Here is a 20976-nt window from a genome sequence, read left to right as displayed (position 1 = left end):
CCATAAACATTTGCCACTACAAATGAATTAACCATTACATTTTCAGCTGTTACTGGAGTGACTAGGCCAGTTTTCATTTTAAAATGTCAAAAATGTCACACTTTTCTGTATATATGGGATCCTGCTGCTTATTAAACATACGCGTAGTCATAAGCACTGTGAGGCAGCAACAATATATTTGGCTCATATCACTTATAAAGGTTCCATTCTGCTACCCTTGAACAGTATACATTAAGTAATAGATAAATTATTCTTTTTATATACTGCTGCTTGCATACTTACAGTTAATTATTGTGGATCCTCAGCAATTTCTGGCTTTCATATACAAAAGGTGAAGTGATTATGTTACATTCAACACTCTTTTAAAGCACCGCTTGTCAAGTTATGGTTCAAAACTTACTAGGTGTACAATTTTTGAAGCAGGCCACTTTAACTGAATTATCTTTCTGCATCTAATACAACTATGATCCTGGCAAACAAAACATCTTTTGTCTGATTTATATATACCATTGCAAAGGGTGATGAGCAGTTATTTTATAATGAATGAATCATTAGTGGAGGGTACCTGAACACAACTCTATGAGGCATTTCCCAGCCGCCTGTCTTACCTACCTACTGAAACCTTTTCATTTTAAATCTTCTGATATTAATTATACACTTTCTGAATTTTACAGAGCGGAATTCCTACTAGGCATTGAAGAGCACCTCAAAGTATAGAATTTGAATCATATATTTTTTAATTAACATGTGATAATTTTCCCGATTTAATATAAGCATGTACTTAAATGAAGTTATAACAATGGATTATTAAAAGCATAAGAAAAAGGACTGAAGGTAAGTGAAGGGTTAACTAAACGGGATGAAAGCTCGAACACTTGAGGCTTTTGCCTCATCCAGAGGAGCCACCAAGACAGTTGGTAAGTTTAAAATGAAGTAAATGTGTAATGAACACCCTCTTAAAAAGCAAGAATAAGCTAGTGAGAAAGCCCAAGTATGAAAGCGGAGATAAAATCAATGGGAAAAACCCGTAGGAAACCGCTATTAATGAAGCGATATTTTGAATAATAGAAAAATCAACCTGTATACGAAGTTACTGTAGTCAAATGGCTAAGATGATAAAATTCTGCATATTAAGAGTCATATAATGTGATGTATTAGATAAGGTAATGGTAATAGACTGAGACATTTGTGCATATCTATGTGCAAATAAAGAATTGTTCTGCATTTTCCTGTGGCCTCTGTGACTGACTTTTTTGAAAGCAGAAGAAAGTTTTTTCCACAACAATATTATATCTCATTCTCAAACCCGTTTAATCCAATCCATGGTCTCAAGGGGCTGAAGCCTATGCCAGGAGCACCGGGCGGGTGAAGGGGAAGAAACGACCAGTCCTTTGTGGAGCCACTAGACTAGGTCATTAGAAATAAATACAATGGTGACAACCCTCCTGACTTTGTATTGCACTGCATAATTTAATCTCAGCACAATTTAGCAATTTTTGCATTTAATGCTTTAAATATTTTGGGCTTGCGACTCTCATTTGACTCTGTGAAAACAGTTTTGCAATTTGCACGATAGCCACAGCAAAATATGTGGATTCTCATACATACAGTCAGCATAGACTAAACTCTTCTGCCCTTTGTACTTCTTTCACATCTTTTAGAAAATAAATAGACTCCACTTTGTGAAAGAATATCAAACACACCTTTCTGATGACACATAGTTTATTTTTATTAACAATTCTATCTTCCATAAACACTAAAGATTTATGGCTGAGTTCAGGTCTTCAGCTTATTTAAATCTGTTTAAATTTATAAGCACAAACTCAATAACAGCTTATTCCATTTATTTTGTCTGGTTTGTAATAACGATAAAATAAAGATGCAGTGACTAAGATGAAGATAGATGGCAAGTAGTATTTAGTGAATTCCAGAAAATGTCTTACCTTTCACATACAGATATAGTTTTTTGACTGGATGGTTTATGTCACTTTTAAAACCACAGGAATAATATCCTGTGTCTCTGTAATGAGCTTTCCTAATCACCAGCTTGACACAGTGCTCTACTTTATCACATTTGCTGATTCTTGGTTTTCTTTTCTCCTGATCATCTTGAATCAAGGGCCATGAAAACTTTACTTCAGAAGAACCACTGTCAATAAAAAAAACCTCAGATTTAGAAAATACTCAAGACTTTCAGATGCAGGATACTTGACTGAACTTAATATTTGTAGTGAGTTTCCCAAATTTACAATTAGGTTGTTTGGCACAAATATTATTGCTACTATCTCTCAGACACTTGCATTTTGCACATTCTTCTCACATTTGAACAGGTTTCTCCCCTGGTACTAAAATTTTCTTCCCACATGCTATAGATGTGCAAGTTAATTTGAGTGCAGACTTTACACTGGCCATGTTTGAGAGTGTCTTGAGGACTTGTGCTCTGTCTAACACTGCTTCCTTTCTTCTGCTATGGTACCAAGAAAGTCCCCACTCCCTGCAATTCTGACTTGGATTAAGCAAGTTTGAAAATGGATGGATGGATACCTGGACATATACATGTATGACCTAGCTGTGTAGTTCTTCATTTACTATAAGGTTTTGTCAATGGCTTGCTTTTGTTCTAATTTGCCCTTTCAGAGTTTTTCCAGATATATTCTGGGGATTTCTTTTTGAGATTTGAGGTACTCATGACAAACATTGAAATTGTTTCAGAGTAATCTAATAGCTTAGCTTAAGTATTATATCAACATCTTCTCTTTCTTAACAGAAAGTTTTTTCAATGTAAATTAAAGTGGAAAATGAACAAATGAATTAGTAAAGCACATTTTGAGACTTTATAAATTTACTTCAGGAGGATAAAGACTTCCCTTTTAAACATCCATCCCTACTTACACAATGAAGGATTGTGAAGAGCTATATTGCATCAGGCCAAAATTCCAGAAAGATGAATATATTAACATCAGGATAGGCAGATAGTGACTGTTGAGATCTTTCAGTAGTGTGATTCTTCATCACCAGACAGAAAAAGAACTTTATGAGATTCATAATACACTAGCATTCAGAAGTTTGGAATCCCCATGTTTTTGATAGAAATTGGTCCTTATTTTGTCAAGATACCATACCATTGCAGCAGATAATACTGACACCTGGAATGTAATATTTAGGGGAACAGCCAACTGAGGACCTGTAGGACATCTGATTCTCAAACTATAGAAGTTGATATACTGTAGGTATTCTCTTGTACAGTCGTGTATCTGTGCCTTCAGTTTCTTTTTGCATCCTGGTTAGATCCAGTCTGACCTCTTCTTTCAACTCAGTAGTGGACACCATTGTATGAAATCTTCAATTTCTTATCCATTTCTTCCATGGCATAACCTTTATTTCGCAAACCAACATTAGACTGACATGTTTCTTGAGAAAATTATTTTCTTTTAGCTGTTTTTAAACCCAGAATTAAACTTTTGTAATGTCAGAATGTTGCAACCCAAAAAAACTGGAAAGCCAGTTATTTATGGATGAGCTAAGGGAGTTTACCATTAGGACACCGGAGTCATGGTCCACTTGCAGTAATGGCTTGACCATTTTTTTTAAATCGGTTTATTGGTACCTTTATTAAAAAGTGGAAATCAGTCAGTTTCTATCAAAAACATGAAAATTGAATGTTAATGCATTTATTAGTTAACATTTTTAGCACTTTATTTTTTGATTATTCAGTATGAATGAAAATGTGCTCATTTGGGAACCTTTAAATCAAAAGGATTTAAGAACGAAGCCTCCCTAATAGTGTTAAAAGAAAACAAGCATGGTTTATGCAAATTTTTAAATGGGGATTTTACATGTCCTTTTCCTTAATTTGCTAGATTGCAGTAGTAATGAAGACTTGTCCTATTATCTTTTAATAGAATAGTTTTTATTTGAAATATGTCTTCTAGTAACAAGCAAGTTAAGTTTCAGTTCACATCCAGTTTTGAGAAACTGACACTAAAAATTGTTTTGCAGACAGTTTCAGAATTGTGCAACGTAAAACTCAAGCAGAGATGAAGATGTAAGGGTTTTTTGGTGGAAAATAGAGAATGCAACTACATAAAGCCTCATTCACACTTCAGTGTTTACTGGTGTTCTTTTCTGCAGTTTCATAAAGCAGGCATTCCATACCACACACTCTTTACGCCTCTTGTTCACATCACCCTGGAAGTATGGTTTCTATAGATTTGCCATGTTGCCTTCTTCCACACAAAGACACACTAAAATGTTTTGCCATGCACATTATTATGTTTTCTCCACAAGGAAACTCAGTAAATAGACAGTTTCTGCCGCCAAAGCCCCCCTCCCTGCCCCCACCTTTAACTGCCTTATGCTAGCTGATTATATGCAAACGTTTTATGATTTATTTCTTTAGTTTGTTTGTTTTTTTTATCACTATACATCTTTAATGAAAGGACAGGCAGAAGTATGCAGAATTAGTGCATGAAAACAATTCCAGAACAGAACCAAACACCTTCTTCTGGTGTGAATGGCAAGAATTTTGCTAGAAGTGAAACTTAATTTATTAAGCAAAGTAGAACACTGAGTTTCACTGCAAATCCAATTTCACGTGAATCATTTTGCTCATCATTAATGTTAACCCATCTTCCACACTGTGCAACTGAATAATATGCTCAGTTTAGCTATCTGTCTTGTTCTTATTTCTAAAAAATAATCCAGGCTGAAATGTATTTTAAACATGACCCTTCTCATCATATATTTAAAATGTTTGTTTAGTTAGACCCACTCATACAACTACGCTATGTGGGTGTTTTTTCTAATCTGTTTTGTTTTATGCTCTACTTGTTATCATCTTTCCTACAGTATGTGATTTGTCTCTTTAAACTATTAGATGGGACAGTTTAATTGCTACCACATAATCCAAGGGTGATTAACTGGGTTAGAAAATGAATTAATGGGCCTTATTTAAAATCTATCAGGTATGTAAACTTAAAGAAAATTATCTCCAGTTTTGTTTAAAATAAAACAAACATAAGCAGCTTCTGTACAAAATGTGTTACTGCATAAAAGGCAAGCTTCACTACTTGTAGTTTTCGTTTCATGATATACTGTATAAAGTTTATTGTAAAAACTTTTTTTTGGTCTAGATTTTATATCACCATCACCATTTTCGTATGTAAAAACTTTTGATGTTTAAATTTATCTTGTGCAAACTTAAGTGTTTGGATTCTCAGAAGTCACATGGTAACTGCAGGATGATGCAGAGATATTTACAGTAAATATTAAATACAAAAGTCACAATGGATGTTTAAAATGCAGAACTTAAAAAAAATCCCAACTTTAAGGGTTTCTTTGATATTACCAACAAACTCAAAAGCAACCTTTTTTCCTAACCATAATACATAACCATGGTTATTATTAAAGACTATTCCAGTAGCACTGGACGATTGATAGAAACTAACCCTGGACATGGTCCCAGTCCATCCCAGTGCCTAAAATTAACCTAACCTGCACATCTTTGTGGGGAAAAAACTGTAATGCCTGGAAGGAAACCAACTTAGATACTGCAAATATCATACAGACTCCACACAGACAAATAACACGTGTGGGACTTGAACTGAGAATGCTGGATCCATAAAGCAGCAGCACTAATCACCACAACCTAGTGATCTGGATTTAAACATAGCAATAAATAATAACAAATGAGAAGAATAATACTGGAAAAAGGACCCAAGGGCCCATTCAGAAATCAGTGAACTTTCAATGCATGTGCTCTTGGCAATATCCTCATACTTGTAATGCTTTTCCATTTTGAATTTTTACTGAGAAATAGCTAAAAATAAACATCAAATAAAATACTTTCACATGGGAAAAATGATCTGAAACTATATGTAAGAATAACATACTTTAAGGACAGACAGTTTCAAAGATCGGTTTATCAAATTATGACTTAGACCAGGAAAATGTTTCGCATACCAGCACATACAATTTAACAGCGATGACTAATTTTGGTCATCAGCATCATGTCCATAAATAAACAAAATATGCTGTAAGCATTACAGCTAAGATAGTCATTAATTTTTTAGATTCCTTGCATGATTAAAAACCCAGATTAATACAAATGCATCTATTCATTTGAATGTTAAGGAATCAACAGCATAGTTATGCAAAGAATGTCTAAATATTTCTTTATTAAAACTCATTTGCAGCCAATAAACAAACAACAGTTGTGTTAAAACATAAAAAGAAGATGAAATGTATTCCATTATCATGAATGGATACTCACATCAGATGCGCTAATTAGCACTCTGTGTTGTTTTATATAGATTAAGTATTAATATTTATGTAATTGAGAAGTGAACACATTAAATGGAAAGGAACAATACCTGCAGATCAGAGTTACATTCTCCCCTTTCTCAACAACAAGCTCTTCTTTTTCAGGGCTCAGATTTAGAATTGGATGCCCACAATTAACCAATCCTGTAGGTATAAAAATTACAGAAAAAAAAAAATCACTGATCAATAATAAAAGTAATTAACACTAACTGGTAACTGAAAACATTTTTGAGAATACACTTACAGTAGGAAAACAATAACCATAACCATTGCAGTTCCATGAAAAGACCCACAACTGGAATTGCTTTTTATCTTAAAATCTTAGGTGAAATGTAGAAATCAAACAATCTCCTGCTTAATAAGGTTTTAAATATTCCTCTTTATAGTGGTTTACCTGATAGACATGAGTATAACTTCAAGGCTCTTATTATTAAAATATGTTTCAGGTGATTTTTTTACAGTCTTCTTACTGACATCTGGTTTTCTAAAGCCTGATAACAGAACATGACAAACACTAAAAGGCACACCATTTTATTAAATCCATATGCTGTGAAAACAAATCTGAATTTTATTTAAAAAAGTAATTCATTCTCTATAGTGTACATGTTTAAAAGTCGGGTTCAACCAGCAATTGGACTTGAGGGGCAAGCAAAATCAATCACAATAAATTGCAAATTCAGGGTTTTTAAAAAACAAATAATAGATATTACATCTTTTTAAACTATCTGACCATGTTACAAAAAGTCAGAAGGTGAACTAAATGAATCCAGAAAACATTTAATTCCTAAAATACTTAGTAGGACATCATCTGTACTTATAAAAAGCATTCCTTGTGATGACTGAGCTTTACATACATTTTGTATTTTTTCCCTAACAGGTCAGTGACAATTCTGAACAATTATTTCAAAAAAGTATTCTATTTTGAATTTTAAACGCTTCATCCTACTGGTTTAAAAACCGCATTACTTAATGTACAGTACAAGACTTAGAACTGCAAAACTTATATAATTGATACTTATTTTTAAGTGTGTTATCCTCAGAAAACATAAAAAAAATCCTTGATGATTTCACCTCAATATGAATTATATTAATACAACCAATCATTTCCGCATACAATATTCTAACAGTTTTGTTTCCATCTCTGAAGTGCATTTTAATAAATCATGTTGCTTATACTGTTTACTAAGTAACACCAGGAATGAGGAGGACACTGACAGCTTGGTTCCAGTTAGATTTCCATTACAAACAGAACATCCAAGGATGAAGGATACAGAGGAAGTTACTGGGGTACAGATTGCTATTTTGCTTTGTTTATATTCTTATTTAAGCTGCATTTTTTTCCTTTGCATTTTTACGTGATGCCTATTTTTGTTTTTAAAATCATGTACTTTTTGTAGATACTGCTATAGATTAATGTTTTGTAGTCTAATTGAACATTCAAACTTCTATTAGTGCATGCATTTCAACAGAAATGTATATATATAATTTTATTTTGCATAAAAATGTGAACGTTTCACTGTGTTTCAAACAATTACAGTGACTGTTTCAAAATGCCTCTCATAGCCTTTGAGAGCAGCTGTGTCTTACGCAAGATGGCACAGACAGAAGCTAGTCAGTAACCTCCATCACAGCCTCTTAAAAATGGGTTTTATCAGTTTATGTTCCAGATATACTGCATGTTATAACTAGCTGAAGTGCCCAGTGCTGCCAGTGTATATTTATGTAATGCGTTAAGAAAGCAAATATGTGTCTGCTTTTGAAATGCTGATCCATTTGTCATTGCTGGCTGAAATGCCCCATCCGTCCTCAACATTACCTCTCTATCAATGTCTCTTCTCTCGTGAGTTGAGAATTTGTTCAATTGTATATGATTGCCTTGATCTATGAACTCTGCTGCTTTGTATTTCCTGGTTAACTATGGTTTCATTAATAAATGTTTAAATTCCCTATTAATAAACTGGAAGTCTTGTTGAATAATTCTGACCATAACATGTTATTCTCATGTTCATCATGAAACTTTTGAAACTCCATAAACTCTATATATTGAATTGCATTAACTGTAAAACAAGGTGAGACACAAAAATAACAGGATTGTTAAAAAAATATATATTATTGATGAATTACAGCCTATCTCTACACCGCTCCATTTGTATCTTCCATTGATTGAAACAGTGCTAGAAGTCTTCTTGCTTGAGGGTCTTCAACAGGCTTGCCATTTCTGTCTTCACTTCATCCATAGAAGAAAAATTTGATCCCTTCAGGTCACTTTTGATTTTCGGGAACAAGTAAAAAGCACAGGGAGCTAAATCGGGCTAATAGGAAGGATGATCGAGGACAGGAATGTTTTTGTCAGTCAAAAACTACTTTATGGAAAAAGCACTGTGCGCAAGAGCATTGTCTTGGTGAAGCACCAACCCCCTTCTCGACCTGGGCGTTGAATGTCTTCCACATTTTCTTGTCCTTCCTTGAAACATTTGTGCCACTCAAAAACTTGTGTGTGAGACAAACTGTTATCACCGTACACTGTTTTTATAATTTCATAAGTTTCTATGGCCGTTTTGTTCAATTTCACGAAAAATTTGATGTTGATTCGCTCTTTGATTTGTACACCCGACATTATCACGGCAACTCGTGTAGTGATTGTTGTGCAAATATTGACTGGGCTATTCACAGGATATACCTACCTTCAGCAATTTGAGAGGGCGTGTAGGAGGGAATATAGTACTGTACTTATACATTGATAAGACTGTTTAAAAAAAGAATAAATTAGCCAGGTAGTCGGTTTAAAACTGCTCCTTCCCAGCTCCTGGTACATGAATTCAGTTTTTGTGTGTGTCATTGTTTGTGCTCAGTTTGTATGAATATTAGATTAACTGGTGACTTTATAAGTGGTCCTGTATATGTCTGGGTGTGTGCATGAAGGGACCATACTATAAACTGTTGTCCCAGTCATGGCTGGGCCTTGCCTTGTATTTGATATGACCTGTTGTGACAGAATAGGCCTGTCCATAAGTGACGATTTAAAGATGTTTTTGAGTGGCAAAAAGCAAACTCTAAGCACAAAGCAAGAATATGGTTAATAAAAAACGGGGTCAAAACCAAAGTTTCTATCACTGAAGCTAAAGAGACACTTGTGAGTCAATGGCATCTCTAACAAGCAATAGCTGATTGCAAAGATATAATCCAATTAAATATATGTAATTTTAGATATAATACTGCATAAAAATAATAATAAAGCGAAAAAAGAATAAACATTGCAAGCTTATGATACTACATGGAGAGAACTCAGAGAGTATACTTTAACTGTATTGAAAAATGAGTACAATAAAAAACTGGATGATGAGATATGTTGTTTTAGTATACAGAGTTAGAAACCTATCTGAATTCCTCTGTTAGACGTTAAAGATTTAGTGCTTAAGTCAAAGGTCAATGGGCACAGCAGAGCAAGTCTTTCAGAACAGCCTGCTTTTCCACAAACAAACAACTATGACTGTTAAGAATTCTGCTAATTATCCAAGTTGCAACAAACTTGACTAGTAGAACCATGTCAGGAGCTAGAAGAAATAGTAAGGAGATACTAAGTAATTTGGGTGTCAAAATGCTACTAGAATTAACAACATTTGGGACTGGACAAAATTTGCCCACATGTGATGAAAAAGCAAATAATTATATAAGCCATTAATGTGGCCTGTTATCTCAACATGTAACACAGACAAATCAATCTTAAGTATTTACAAAAGATAAGACAGGGAACTGACAGGGAAATGGTGATGGACTGGCATCCTATCCACATAGGCTCTGGCCCTATGATATGCAGTATGTATGTGTCTTTGTATGTTGTATGAGTGTAGGCATGTTTAGCGCATTCAATTTTTTTGGAATAGTTAGGAATTAATTTACTTTATATATACTCAAGGAAGTGAAAACTACGCACCTACCCTGTAAAAGTATTTAAAAAGAACAAAAATAAAGCAATATCAAAATACTCAAAAATTGAAATCAATAGCTATAGACAATAAAATTAGAAAGAAAGTGTATTAAAGATGAAAAGCATGACACCCTTCTTTACACAGACGCTGCCAGGAAACCAACTTGAAATATAAGATGTTGAAGTAGCTAACCAAAAATATACTCAGAAAAATAAGCTGTCATCTATGTATCCAAATTAGAAAAACAAGATGAAAGATCCCCTTTAATCTCTAAGGTTTCTTATACAAATATATTTTTAAAATATTCAATCTTAAAAATGGATTTTTCAAAATTGTTTTTTATGCTTTATACACTTTGTTTATATAACTAAAAATTATTAACAATAAAAGAAGACAGAAACTCATTCCCAGTCTTTCACAATATAACAACATATACCCATTATAGACAATGCATTAGATTTAGAAAAAAGCCATTTAAAGTTGTAAAATTCCTTCAAGTATTTTTTACATTAGACAAACACACTTACTTCACCTTTTCCTCACATTTGCACTCAAAGACCAATTTCCTTCCTGGCAAAGTATGAAAGTTATCTGGCAAGCAGAACAACATGATGCCTTTGGCTGAACTCACAAACGCAGCAGAGAACGCGACAACCATCTGCCACTTCACTTTTATTGCAAACAGAAAATCTGTTAGCGAGCAAAAATGCAATTCACTACCTGCACATGTGGCTCGCTCACATTTTTCATTGTTATAAAATAAATTGCAGCTTAAGATAGATTTTCTGAACTTTCGAAAAGCCATGGTAAGTTTCTTTAGAATATATGCAAATAAAGTTCAGGAAAAAAATTTTACTTTTTTTTTAAATTTCATATTATGTAGTTGCAGGAAAATGTCAAGGTCCTCAGTGTTAATTATCATTTCTATTCATTCCTGTAAACAATAACTGTTTATGTCAAATGGGATTTTCCTTGGAAAAACAAATTACTATTGTCTGTCAACTACTTGGACAGCTGTACTTTAGAAATGAACTGCCTGTGCCAATTCTGGCACTTAATATTTTCTTCCTTTGAAATAGCACAATATTTGTCCTAGCCTAAAAAAATACACAAATACATGCATGTTATGCAATGTTAATCTAAACACTCTAGCACAATGAACAATTCACAGTACTTCTGCAAAACAAATCCCTCCTCATTTCGTCCAAAAATAATATTGAATAGTATTTTATGCCACCTATAATGGACTGAAGTCACAGTCCAGAATTAAACCATGGCTCAAGACTGTTATTGCTGATACAAGCCTGGCATTGGCTGTACAAAGGATCTCCAGTCGATCAAGAGGAAAATATGAGAAAAGATCTACACATAGCCATCTTTTTCACATAACTGCATGATTTGAATTCTCCAGGCCTTCTTTGGATCCATGATAATGAATTTCATGAAAAGAAGGGAGGGTCAGTTATGGTACTATTGAGCCACTGGAAGTAGTAAAAAAGAAGAGAACAAGCACAAAACTGTTGCCAATTATAAGCAAATCATTTGTTTTTTTTGGATGGCAGACACTGAATGTACAGACTGAAACTGAAACCATAAGACAAGTGGGTGCCAATCAACTGAGTAAATTTGTTGATGAGGCAAAACTAGATTTGTAGTCTAGACAGATTTAAATGGAAGTGTGACATTTTTAACCAAATCAAACTATTCATTATATTTGAAGTGGTATAAATATAAAATAAAGCCAGATGATGAAAGAATATCCCAAACACTCAAAAATAATGAAACATGACTTGAAATTATAAAAGATAGATAGATAGATAGATAGATAGATAGATAGATAGATAGATAGATAGATAGATAGATAGATAGATAGATAGATAGATAGATAGATAGATAGATAGATAGATAGATAGATAGAACTTAATTTGTAGCCGGGGGAAATTTAGCTATATTATCATTTGCAAATGTGACCAACCTGTCTGATTCATCTTTCTCTGGATCATTAAATGTGAATTTATATAGTCATCTAGCTACAGCACTGACACCTGTAGGAATCCACTTTAGACAACGTATATTTACAAGAATGCTGTTTGTACCACAATGTATTGTTTTCTATGCCTATTTTCTTATCTGATGATGAGTTTCTCTTAATATACAGCATCTTAAAGGTTTTTTAAACTCATGGCCAATAAAATCATATGCTATAATGCTATTACATTTTTCATGTTTTCAATTAAAAAATCCCTGTTTAAATTTACACCAGATATCTGCTAAATTTATATTCTTATTTGTTTTGCAATAATACACCTCTGGTACAAATTTGGCTTGCATATACTGTAATAGCTCAAGCGAAAAACCTGCACAAAGGTTAGATTTTGCATTTGAAATTCTATATAATACTGTCTGTTGAAGCCCCATTGTCCAAGCCATTAAACCTACCTATTCTTCAGGTGAAAAAAGCACATACAAGCAGTTGTTCTATGGATAGGTACATAGAAAGTGCTTTGATAATGAGAAAGGGTACACTATAAGTTAAGTGTATTATTCTCCTTTAGAGTATAATAGTACATTGTGTAGGTAGCTTTCAATTTTTATAATTTTGCAATGACCACCTTAAAACAGATATGAAAGGATGATTTATATGTTCACTAACTTCTTTGAGGACTGCAATGCAAGTTATCTATTCCTAGATTTTTTTCTAGGCTTCATTGTATTTGTATTTGTATGTTTTGTTTTTAAAATAAAGGCAATAATCGCTGTAACTACTTGCAAGTTATTACTGCTTCATATTCCTTATTTTTCCCCTGTTCCTTCTAGATAGTTCAAGTTCTACTAAATACCATATGAAGCTTTTCTAATATTTTAAGCAGAATAGTCTGCTCTGGAGCATTCCATGTGAAATCACAAATGTTAGAAAATCCCATCACTCTGGAAAACATTTATCCACATTCCACTTAAACATTCTAAAAGGCTGCTGGGGATGCTTAATTTTGAGATGTTCTGATGAAAACTATACTTGGATTCAGTTTTCTTTACATGTGAGGCAATTAGCAGTAATGTTACAGTTGTTTCCTCTAATGTAAATAATTCAGTATTCTAAGTATAGTAATTCACAAAAAATGACTTTTTTGAACTTCATAAACTGAATTTTATTTTCTTACGTTTTAAAGCACATCTCTCTCTCTCTCTCTCTCTCTCTCTCTCTCTCTCTCTCTCTCTCTCTCTCTCTCTCTCTCATTTATTGTTTCTCATTATTTCATTATTTTACTTTCTCACCAGATTTTCCAGACCTCACCCAACAGCTGTGGATACATTACTGGTAAGCAGAAAATACTGCAGCACTCTTAGAAACAATAGTCTGCTTTTTATTACAGACTGCAAAAGAGTGAAAAAAGGCCAACTTATACAAACAGAACTCTATGGCTTACATTTGGTAGACATCAAACAATTTTTTTCACAAGTAGTGTATCAAACCACATTTTATCTCAAGACTCTGTCAAGATGCCTCTTTCTTAAAACTCCCCACACTAATGAAAAAGTCTTATTTTTCATCTAAACACATCAAGCACTTTGACTAATATTGCTTCCCAGCAGGTTTCAGTTTCATTTCACTCATGCTGCTCTCAGTTTTGACTACCAAACGATGTTTAAAGATACGTCTGGGATTTTAAAGTTGCTTTGTGGCCAAGTTTGCATTCTGAAATCCTGCTGCTCCGAGGATTACCACAGAAGCAATATGATTAAGATGAGGAACTCGCAAGAGCATAATATCTGAAATATACACACACTGTGCTTTTACTGAGGACTTTTGGTATATCAGTTATATATCTGAAAGTGTCTATATACAGTATCTAAAGTGTGGAATTGAAATAGTTCAAATTTTCAGTTTGCTGTATTCTGATCTAATATGAAAATGGAGCCTGAACAACATTTGTCAATCCTGGTACTAGTGAGAATGCAAAGAGCCTCACAATGTGGGTTAGGTAAATCTCTGAAACATATTTTGAAAGCAAAACAAATAGCTGTATGATTGCTTCTAGTGAAAATAAAAGAGCACTTATTGATATTTCTAACTAGACAATGAGCAGTAAGTATGACAAAACAAAACCAAGTCGATTAAATATAGAAGGCTTTATCTGCTTCACCTGATTGCAATATTGGTCAACATGAAAACTTGCAGTCTGCAGGATGAGGATTGAGAAACATGGACACAAATGAAAACTGCTACAGGTATATTTAATCAAGTAAACCAGAAAATCATAGTCAAAAATATCAACAATTTTTTTAACTCAGTTCATACTGTACATGGGCCCTTTCTGTTTTATTAACTACTATGCCTATCTTGAAGCTAATGCAAGAACTCTGCTTATATAACCATCTTCTTCTTACTGATAACTAAATTTTGGTTGACACTGAGCAACAGGTCTCCTACCCAGAATGTCTAAGTCTAATTTCACAAGGAAATCCCATGTCACAGCCTTGAGGAGGGCAGGAATAATTTACGGAATTCCCTTATCTCACAATGGCACAGAATAATGACTGTTTCCTGTCTCTGAAGCATTTTTCATGAACACGATAGACCCTAATTTGTGCTAATCTGTGAACACATAGTTCAAAGGAAGAGGCCTCTTTTGTCCTCAAGGAAACAATAACACCATAACAAATACTCCGTGTACCATGCTGTGGTATGACCTTGTATTGTTTCAGAAATATGCCCTGCCTAGCAGAAATAAATAAATAAACACATGGCAAGGTGTCCCAAAGTAAATCTGCAGTGGAGCAATGAACAGGTGCTCTGACAGTACGTATGTAGGTGAATGCTGTTTTTTTTTTTGGAAGTTCTTTTCTTGGTCTAATACAAATCTGTAGAGTTCAGTCAAAAAACAGTAATACAAGGCTAAAAACATTGTGGTGAAATTAATTGAAGGTCATATCAGCATGTAATAAAAAGAAGAAATGAAGAAAACACACCTTTCAAAATCTTTTGACTTGCTGTCCAGTGACTAAGGAACTAAACTTTGAATCTCAAGGCTCAATGAAGCTTAACATGTAACTTTGAACAAATTATTTAACTTTGTGTGTATTGTGATTGTAAAAAAAACTTAACAGTATACAAAAATTAGGAGTGAAGCTAGTAAAGCACCTTGGATTAATGTTCAGTATTGAAGGGTGCTATATAAAATTAAATAGGTTTGGCTTAGCAGCTCTAGTGAAGAAAAGAGCTTTTGACAGGGAGGGAGACCAGAGTATGGCACTAAACTGAGACATACAACACTATATCACACAATAAAGTAACTACACTCTGGGCCCACTGTGACATTTGAGGAGTTATTTTTATAAGATATATCATAACATTCCTAGCTTTAGGGTTGGGGGATTGTAGCAGTCCATTGCAGGATCACTCGCTGGAATACTTCAGTCGTTATATACATCAAATTAAAATAAAAAATATTACTGTAGTGCATTTAAACTGAATATTCTGTTTCATATCTAAAGACTTTAATGCTCCAGTGGAGCTGTCTCATAATCAATAATAATTTCTGTATTTATACTCATAGCAAGCAAAGAGAAGACAGCAGCTTTTGACATTCCCCATACTGGTTGAAGAGATCACCGTCCAATTGAAAGGTTAAAACAACACAAGCCAGAGAAAATAAAAGAAGGTTTGCACTCTCTAACTTTAGCCTTTAACAAAGACCTTTCACTAAAAGCCTTTATCTCTCCTGATGCAGGGCGCGTTGTGATGAGCTGATTTTTAACAAGGGAGTTACCAAATGATAAACACAAGCTGCTATAAAAAGCCTTCATTTTAAGGGCTGGTGCTACAAATTCACTTTGAGATAATCACTCATTAAGAAAAATGGCTTTCGTTACCATCTGTTAAAAAAGACACATTGAATATAATGCAGCAAAACCTCCCTGATCATTGACTAACTGTTCTTGATCTTACTGAAATCCCTACACCAGCTCTAATGTGTTTCTGTTTTGTATATTTTTCCTTTTGTGACAATTTAGCAAAAAAAAGAGAGAGATAAATGGTATCACATTGCCTATACAGTTACCTATAATTCTGACAATCAGAAAAAAATATTGATAGTTGTAAATATGTTTCAAAAAACTGCTTTTTATTATTATAATCTGAAAAATTATACACTTCTAACAAGGAAGAAGTACACCACAAACCATCTAATGAACATCACATATTCACATACAGTAAGTAGGGGTTCTGAGTTCACATTCTAGCCTTATCACTCTATGGAGTCATGGAATTTTTACCCAGAGCCATTTGTCTTTCTTTTAAATTCTAAAAACAATCAACTTAGATTGGCTGGCTTCCTTAAATTTAGTTTATGTGAGTGTGCCTTGTGATAGACTGGCATCTTTTGTAGGATTGGTTTCTACCATCAGTAACAGTAGGATTTGGCCTTTCACAATACTGCAGTACAATTAGCAGACTGAAAAAACAAAGACACTTAAATAGAAAGTTCATAGTCTTTAGACAATTGAAAAGCTGCTTTTTGGGTGGAGAAGAGGAATTAGACATGGTGAAAATAAACATTTCATGAAGATTTTTCAGTCTCCATGACTATGCTGCAATGTGTATTTATATTTACATCAAACTATCTGCTTTTCCAATATGAGATTGAGGAGATCCAGAACCTAATGAGATAGCATCAACTGTAAAAAGTAAAACTGATGTCATCCTTGATTGTAGCCTGAGTAAGAGGGTCTACAGTACTTAAATTCATCATAGATGCTCTTAGGGAGGCTGTAAAAAGATAAGACTTTCATAGAACCTAAAGAAGGGAGAATTTTCCTTTACCTCAACTAGCTAAGACAGTTTACTCTGCACTCCAAATCCAGTGGCCAGCATTTGCCACGTGGGAGTGGGAGTATTGTCTGAACAAATTTCAGCAACATTACTAAAGCTAAGCTTGTCTAATTAAATTAAGCAGGATATAAAAGAATGTTCATATGTTTCCATAGTTCATTCTTACATATTTCTGAGTTATAAAGAGACCAAAATTATCCAAGGACAACTAAACAAAAGGCTGGAAACAACCACATATCCCTGTACACTCCCAAAAGCCAGACCCGTTTAGAAATGCTGGATTACCAAAGTTGTACATCACTAGACTGTGTAAGAGAAAAGCAGTGCAGACTTGGAGGGAAAATGTCACACTGTCAGTGACCAGCTTGGAAATGAACCCAAGCCCCTGACAATATTTACAAATGAACAGCACCATTCTTCTAAATAAATGCACTCACTCTTTCCTGCTGTAATAACTGAAATAAAGGCATATATTTGATATTCAGTATTAACTTTAATAAGAAATTTGTTTCTAATTTATTCTGCTTTAAGACATAAAAACACCACATTTCCTGCCTCAGAAGGTTCCTCCTGTTGATAGTGATTAACTGAAAATTTAGTGATGGCTGTTGAGCCACCTCACAGTGCTTGGATTCTGATATGATTCCTTGCTAAGGTGCTTTCTATGCGGAACTTGCATTTTGTCTTCAGATTCATGAGGATTCACTCCAGAGGTCTCCTCTCACAGATCAAAGACAAGCTGTTAGGTTGATTGGTAACTCTAAATTGGACCAGTGTTGATATTCATGCATATTCTGACATTTCAACCTGGGTTACTTTATGATTTTCCCTTTTTTTTGTCTCCAACCTCCATTAACACTACAGCAGACCAATTAGTGTCAGAAAATGAATGAAACGTGGCTAAGGGTGGCTGCTGTCTCTGAAGGTTTAGAGAATGGAGGTCCCAGAAACTGAACTAGACCATTTTGAGTACAAATGAGTATGTATGTGAATGCATCCTAGCCTGGACTGGCACTGTCTCTGGTGCTAGTGCATACCTTGTGTCTGATGCTGCTGAGGTAGGATCTAGGCTTAATGACCCCGAACTGGATGAAATGACTGATAGATATATGAATGGAATTAGTATGAAGATTTTGAATTGTGTTCTGTGACATTGCCCTATCCAACTAAGGTCTCCTGAGAAACATTTTACCTTGGAAATCAAAGCAAATAGAGACTAGGATAAAAGTACACTGGGGCCAGCTTCAGATTTCTTTCAAATTAAATACTAAATAAATCCAAACATTAAATAAAAGAATAGTATGTTGGAAAGTATTTAAAACTAGCAAAAAATAATGTATTAGCCTCTATCTAACAGTCTTCCTTGGGGACCTTGAATTATTGATTTGTATTGGCACAGAGTCTGGGAATATCTTTTTCTGCCACCATACAATTCCATTCTGTATTTGGCTTTGCTCCCAGAAAAGACCAATGCTGGACTTAACACTTTTCTGTTCACAGAGTTTTCCAAGATTTTCCCTTATACAGTATGTCTCTTGCAAGTGGGGGAAGTGAATCCAAAAGAAATATTTGGGAATATTTACCATTGATTACAATTACTTTGATGTTAACTTACACTCATTTTATATACATCACAATCTAAGTAAGAGAAATGTTAGTATATTTCTAGCATTCTATGAAGGGCATTAAAAATAAGACCAGTACTTTGCCATAATTTCTTATTCTGCCAACATGATAGCTTATGACCACATAACCAAATCAACATATTGTTAGCATTGGAGCAGTGAAAATAGGAAAAAAACATTGTTAAAATTTATACATATGCATTCAAATCACAATAGGCATCACCATATTTGATATATTTCCAAGATTGTCATGATAATATTCCACATAATATTCAAAACATTGCCATTAGCTTTGCACCATTTCTTTATGGATTAAATACATCTTTTAAACCATTGTGCAAATAGTGAGAATCAGGCTTTAGTTTGAAACTTTGCATTTTCACTGTATGCCTAAAGTGATCACACGCACTTGGTCAATGTGGAATGTTCAAAGACATGATGCTAAGATGATTATGATTTGATTGTGATTGTGATTTTTAAGTCCTAGCAGCAAGTTTTTGAGTTTCTTTACACAGGTACAGAACACTGAAGCTGTTGCTATTGAGGCTTAATATACACATTTATCATCCATCCATCCATTTTCCAACTCGCTGAATCCGAACACAGGATCACGGGGGTCTGCTGAAGCCAATCCCAGCCAACACAGGGCACAAGGCAGGAACCAATCCTGGGCAGGGTGCCAACCCACCGCAGGACACACACAAACACACCCACACACCAAGCACACACTGGGGCCAATTTAGAATCGCCAATCCACCTAACCTGCATGTCTTTGGACTGTGGGAGGAAACCGGAGCGTCTGGAGGAAACCCACGCAGACAAAGGGAGAATATGCAAACTCCACACAGGGAGGACCTGGGAAGCGAACCCAGGTCTCCTTACTGCAAGGCAGCAGCGCTACCACTGCACCACTGTGCCGCCCTACACATTTATCAGATTATCTTTATTATATATTTGTCCAATAGATTTATTTAAATCCACTTAGCAGATTAGATATACTGTATTAAAACTAAGTCAGTTGAAGGTTAAATAGAATGCTTATTGTCACACAGTAAGTCTGGGGCAGAAGATGAGCTGGTGACCTTCAGGGTTAAGGTCTAAAGCCGTATCACTGCCCCACTCTGTCTAAAAAGTTGGGGGGAGTAGGGACTGGTGGGTGTGTGATTATGGAATTGGGGGCTTGGAAATTGGGGCCTCATCATTTACAGGGGGTACCATATTCCTTGCACACAACTTGTCTGGCACATTTTCAATTTTTTTCTGAATCTTCAGCCTTTGAGCTTTGTGACTCTGTAAAGATCAATGGAGCAGAAGACCGTACATCACTGTTTGAATGCATTTTCTTGGCAATTATGAGAAAAGAAAAGACTGACACTATAATTAAACTGTAGAAAAAGATCACAAAAAAGGAAGTTTTTCTCTTAATTTTGAGGGAAAATAAAATCGCCGAGAATGCTGAAAGATTATGATGTTTTGCAGTGTATCACTAAATTTGATAAATTGTTAAAAATAAAGATTATATAACATTTCAGGAAGGGGTCTCCTCCTCTTTTTAATGAGCTAGATATTTGGTGAGATGGTCTTCTAGTGTTGAGGAGCATATCAGCCTGTTAATTCTAAGTATTTGTAGATTACTTTTTGTTGCATTTTGTAAAACATTATTTTCTGCCATTACTTATTTTAATTTCACTCTTTTATTCCTTCATTGATTTGACAAATGAAAAAAGTTTTAAATATAAACATAAGTTTTTCTTACTGAAGGGATTTTTGAAATGATTTATTCACACAGGACCCTAATCCTAATCCCTGAGGTGGAGGTGTGTATTTGCTTTGCAGTTAATGTATGAAGACATTCAAACAACATACTCAGTGGGAAAGGTATTCCTAAAACTCATTCAAGCAGTATTGTCAGATCTTTATAGCAGAAGGTGGCACAGTTGTTTGAACTCCTGCATCACAGCTCCAGGAGACTAAATCTAAATCCTGCCAAGTTACTGTCTGCAAAGTGTTAGTATGTTGTGGGTTTTGTTCCATTACCTACCAAAAACACAGAGATGTTTTTGTCAGATAATTTGGTAACTCTAAATTGGCCTGGTATAAATGAATGTTGCCTGTATGCATGTTTGTGCTCTTCTTAGCTATGGTTGATTCCTCGCTTGTCCTTCATGCTGGGAGGATAGACTCTACAACTTTGACCATGAGATGGAATAATATAAGTTAAACATTAAATAGATGGATTGACCATTCACATAATGCCCCACCACATGAA

At 34.5% G+C, this 20976-nt stretch overlaps 1 protein-coding gene across 1 annotated transcript in view; it reads right to left on the bottom strand.

Annotated features, from left to right (window-relative positions):
* Window positions 1–20976, bottom strand: part of kdrl (kinase insert domain receptor like) — a 159289-nt gene that overhangs the window by 124517 nt on the left and 13796 nt on the right. The window contains exons 2-3 of the mRNA XM_028815839.2: window positions 6372–6465; window positions 1944–2149 (exon numbers count right to left, since the gene is read on the bottom strand). Coding sequence (XP_028671672.1) covers window positions 1944–2149; window positions 6372–6465 — 300 coding nt within the window. The remainder of the gene's footprint in view (window positions 1–1943; window positions 2150–6371; window positions 6466–20976) is intronic.

The sequence above is a fragment of the Erpetoichthys calabaricus genome, chromosome 12, assembly GCF_900747795.2.
Source record: "Erpetoichthys calabaricus chromosome 12, fErpCal1.3, whole genome shotgun sequence".
Lineage (NCBI taxonomy): Eukaryota > Metazoa > Chordata > Cladistia > Polypteriformes > Polypteridae > Erpetoichthys > Erpetoichthys calabaricus.
The sequence above is the reverse complement of the archived record's forward strand: the minus strand, read 5'-3'. Positions and strand labels throughout refer to the sequence as shown.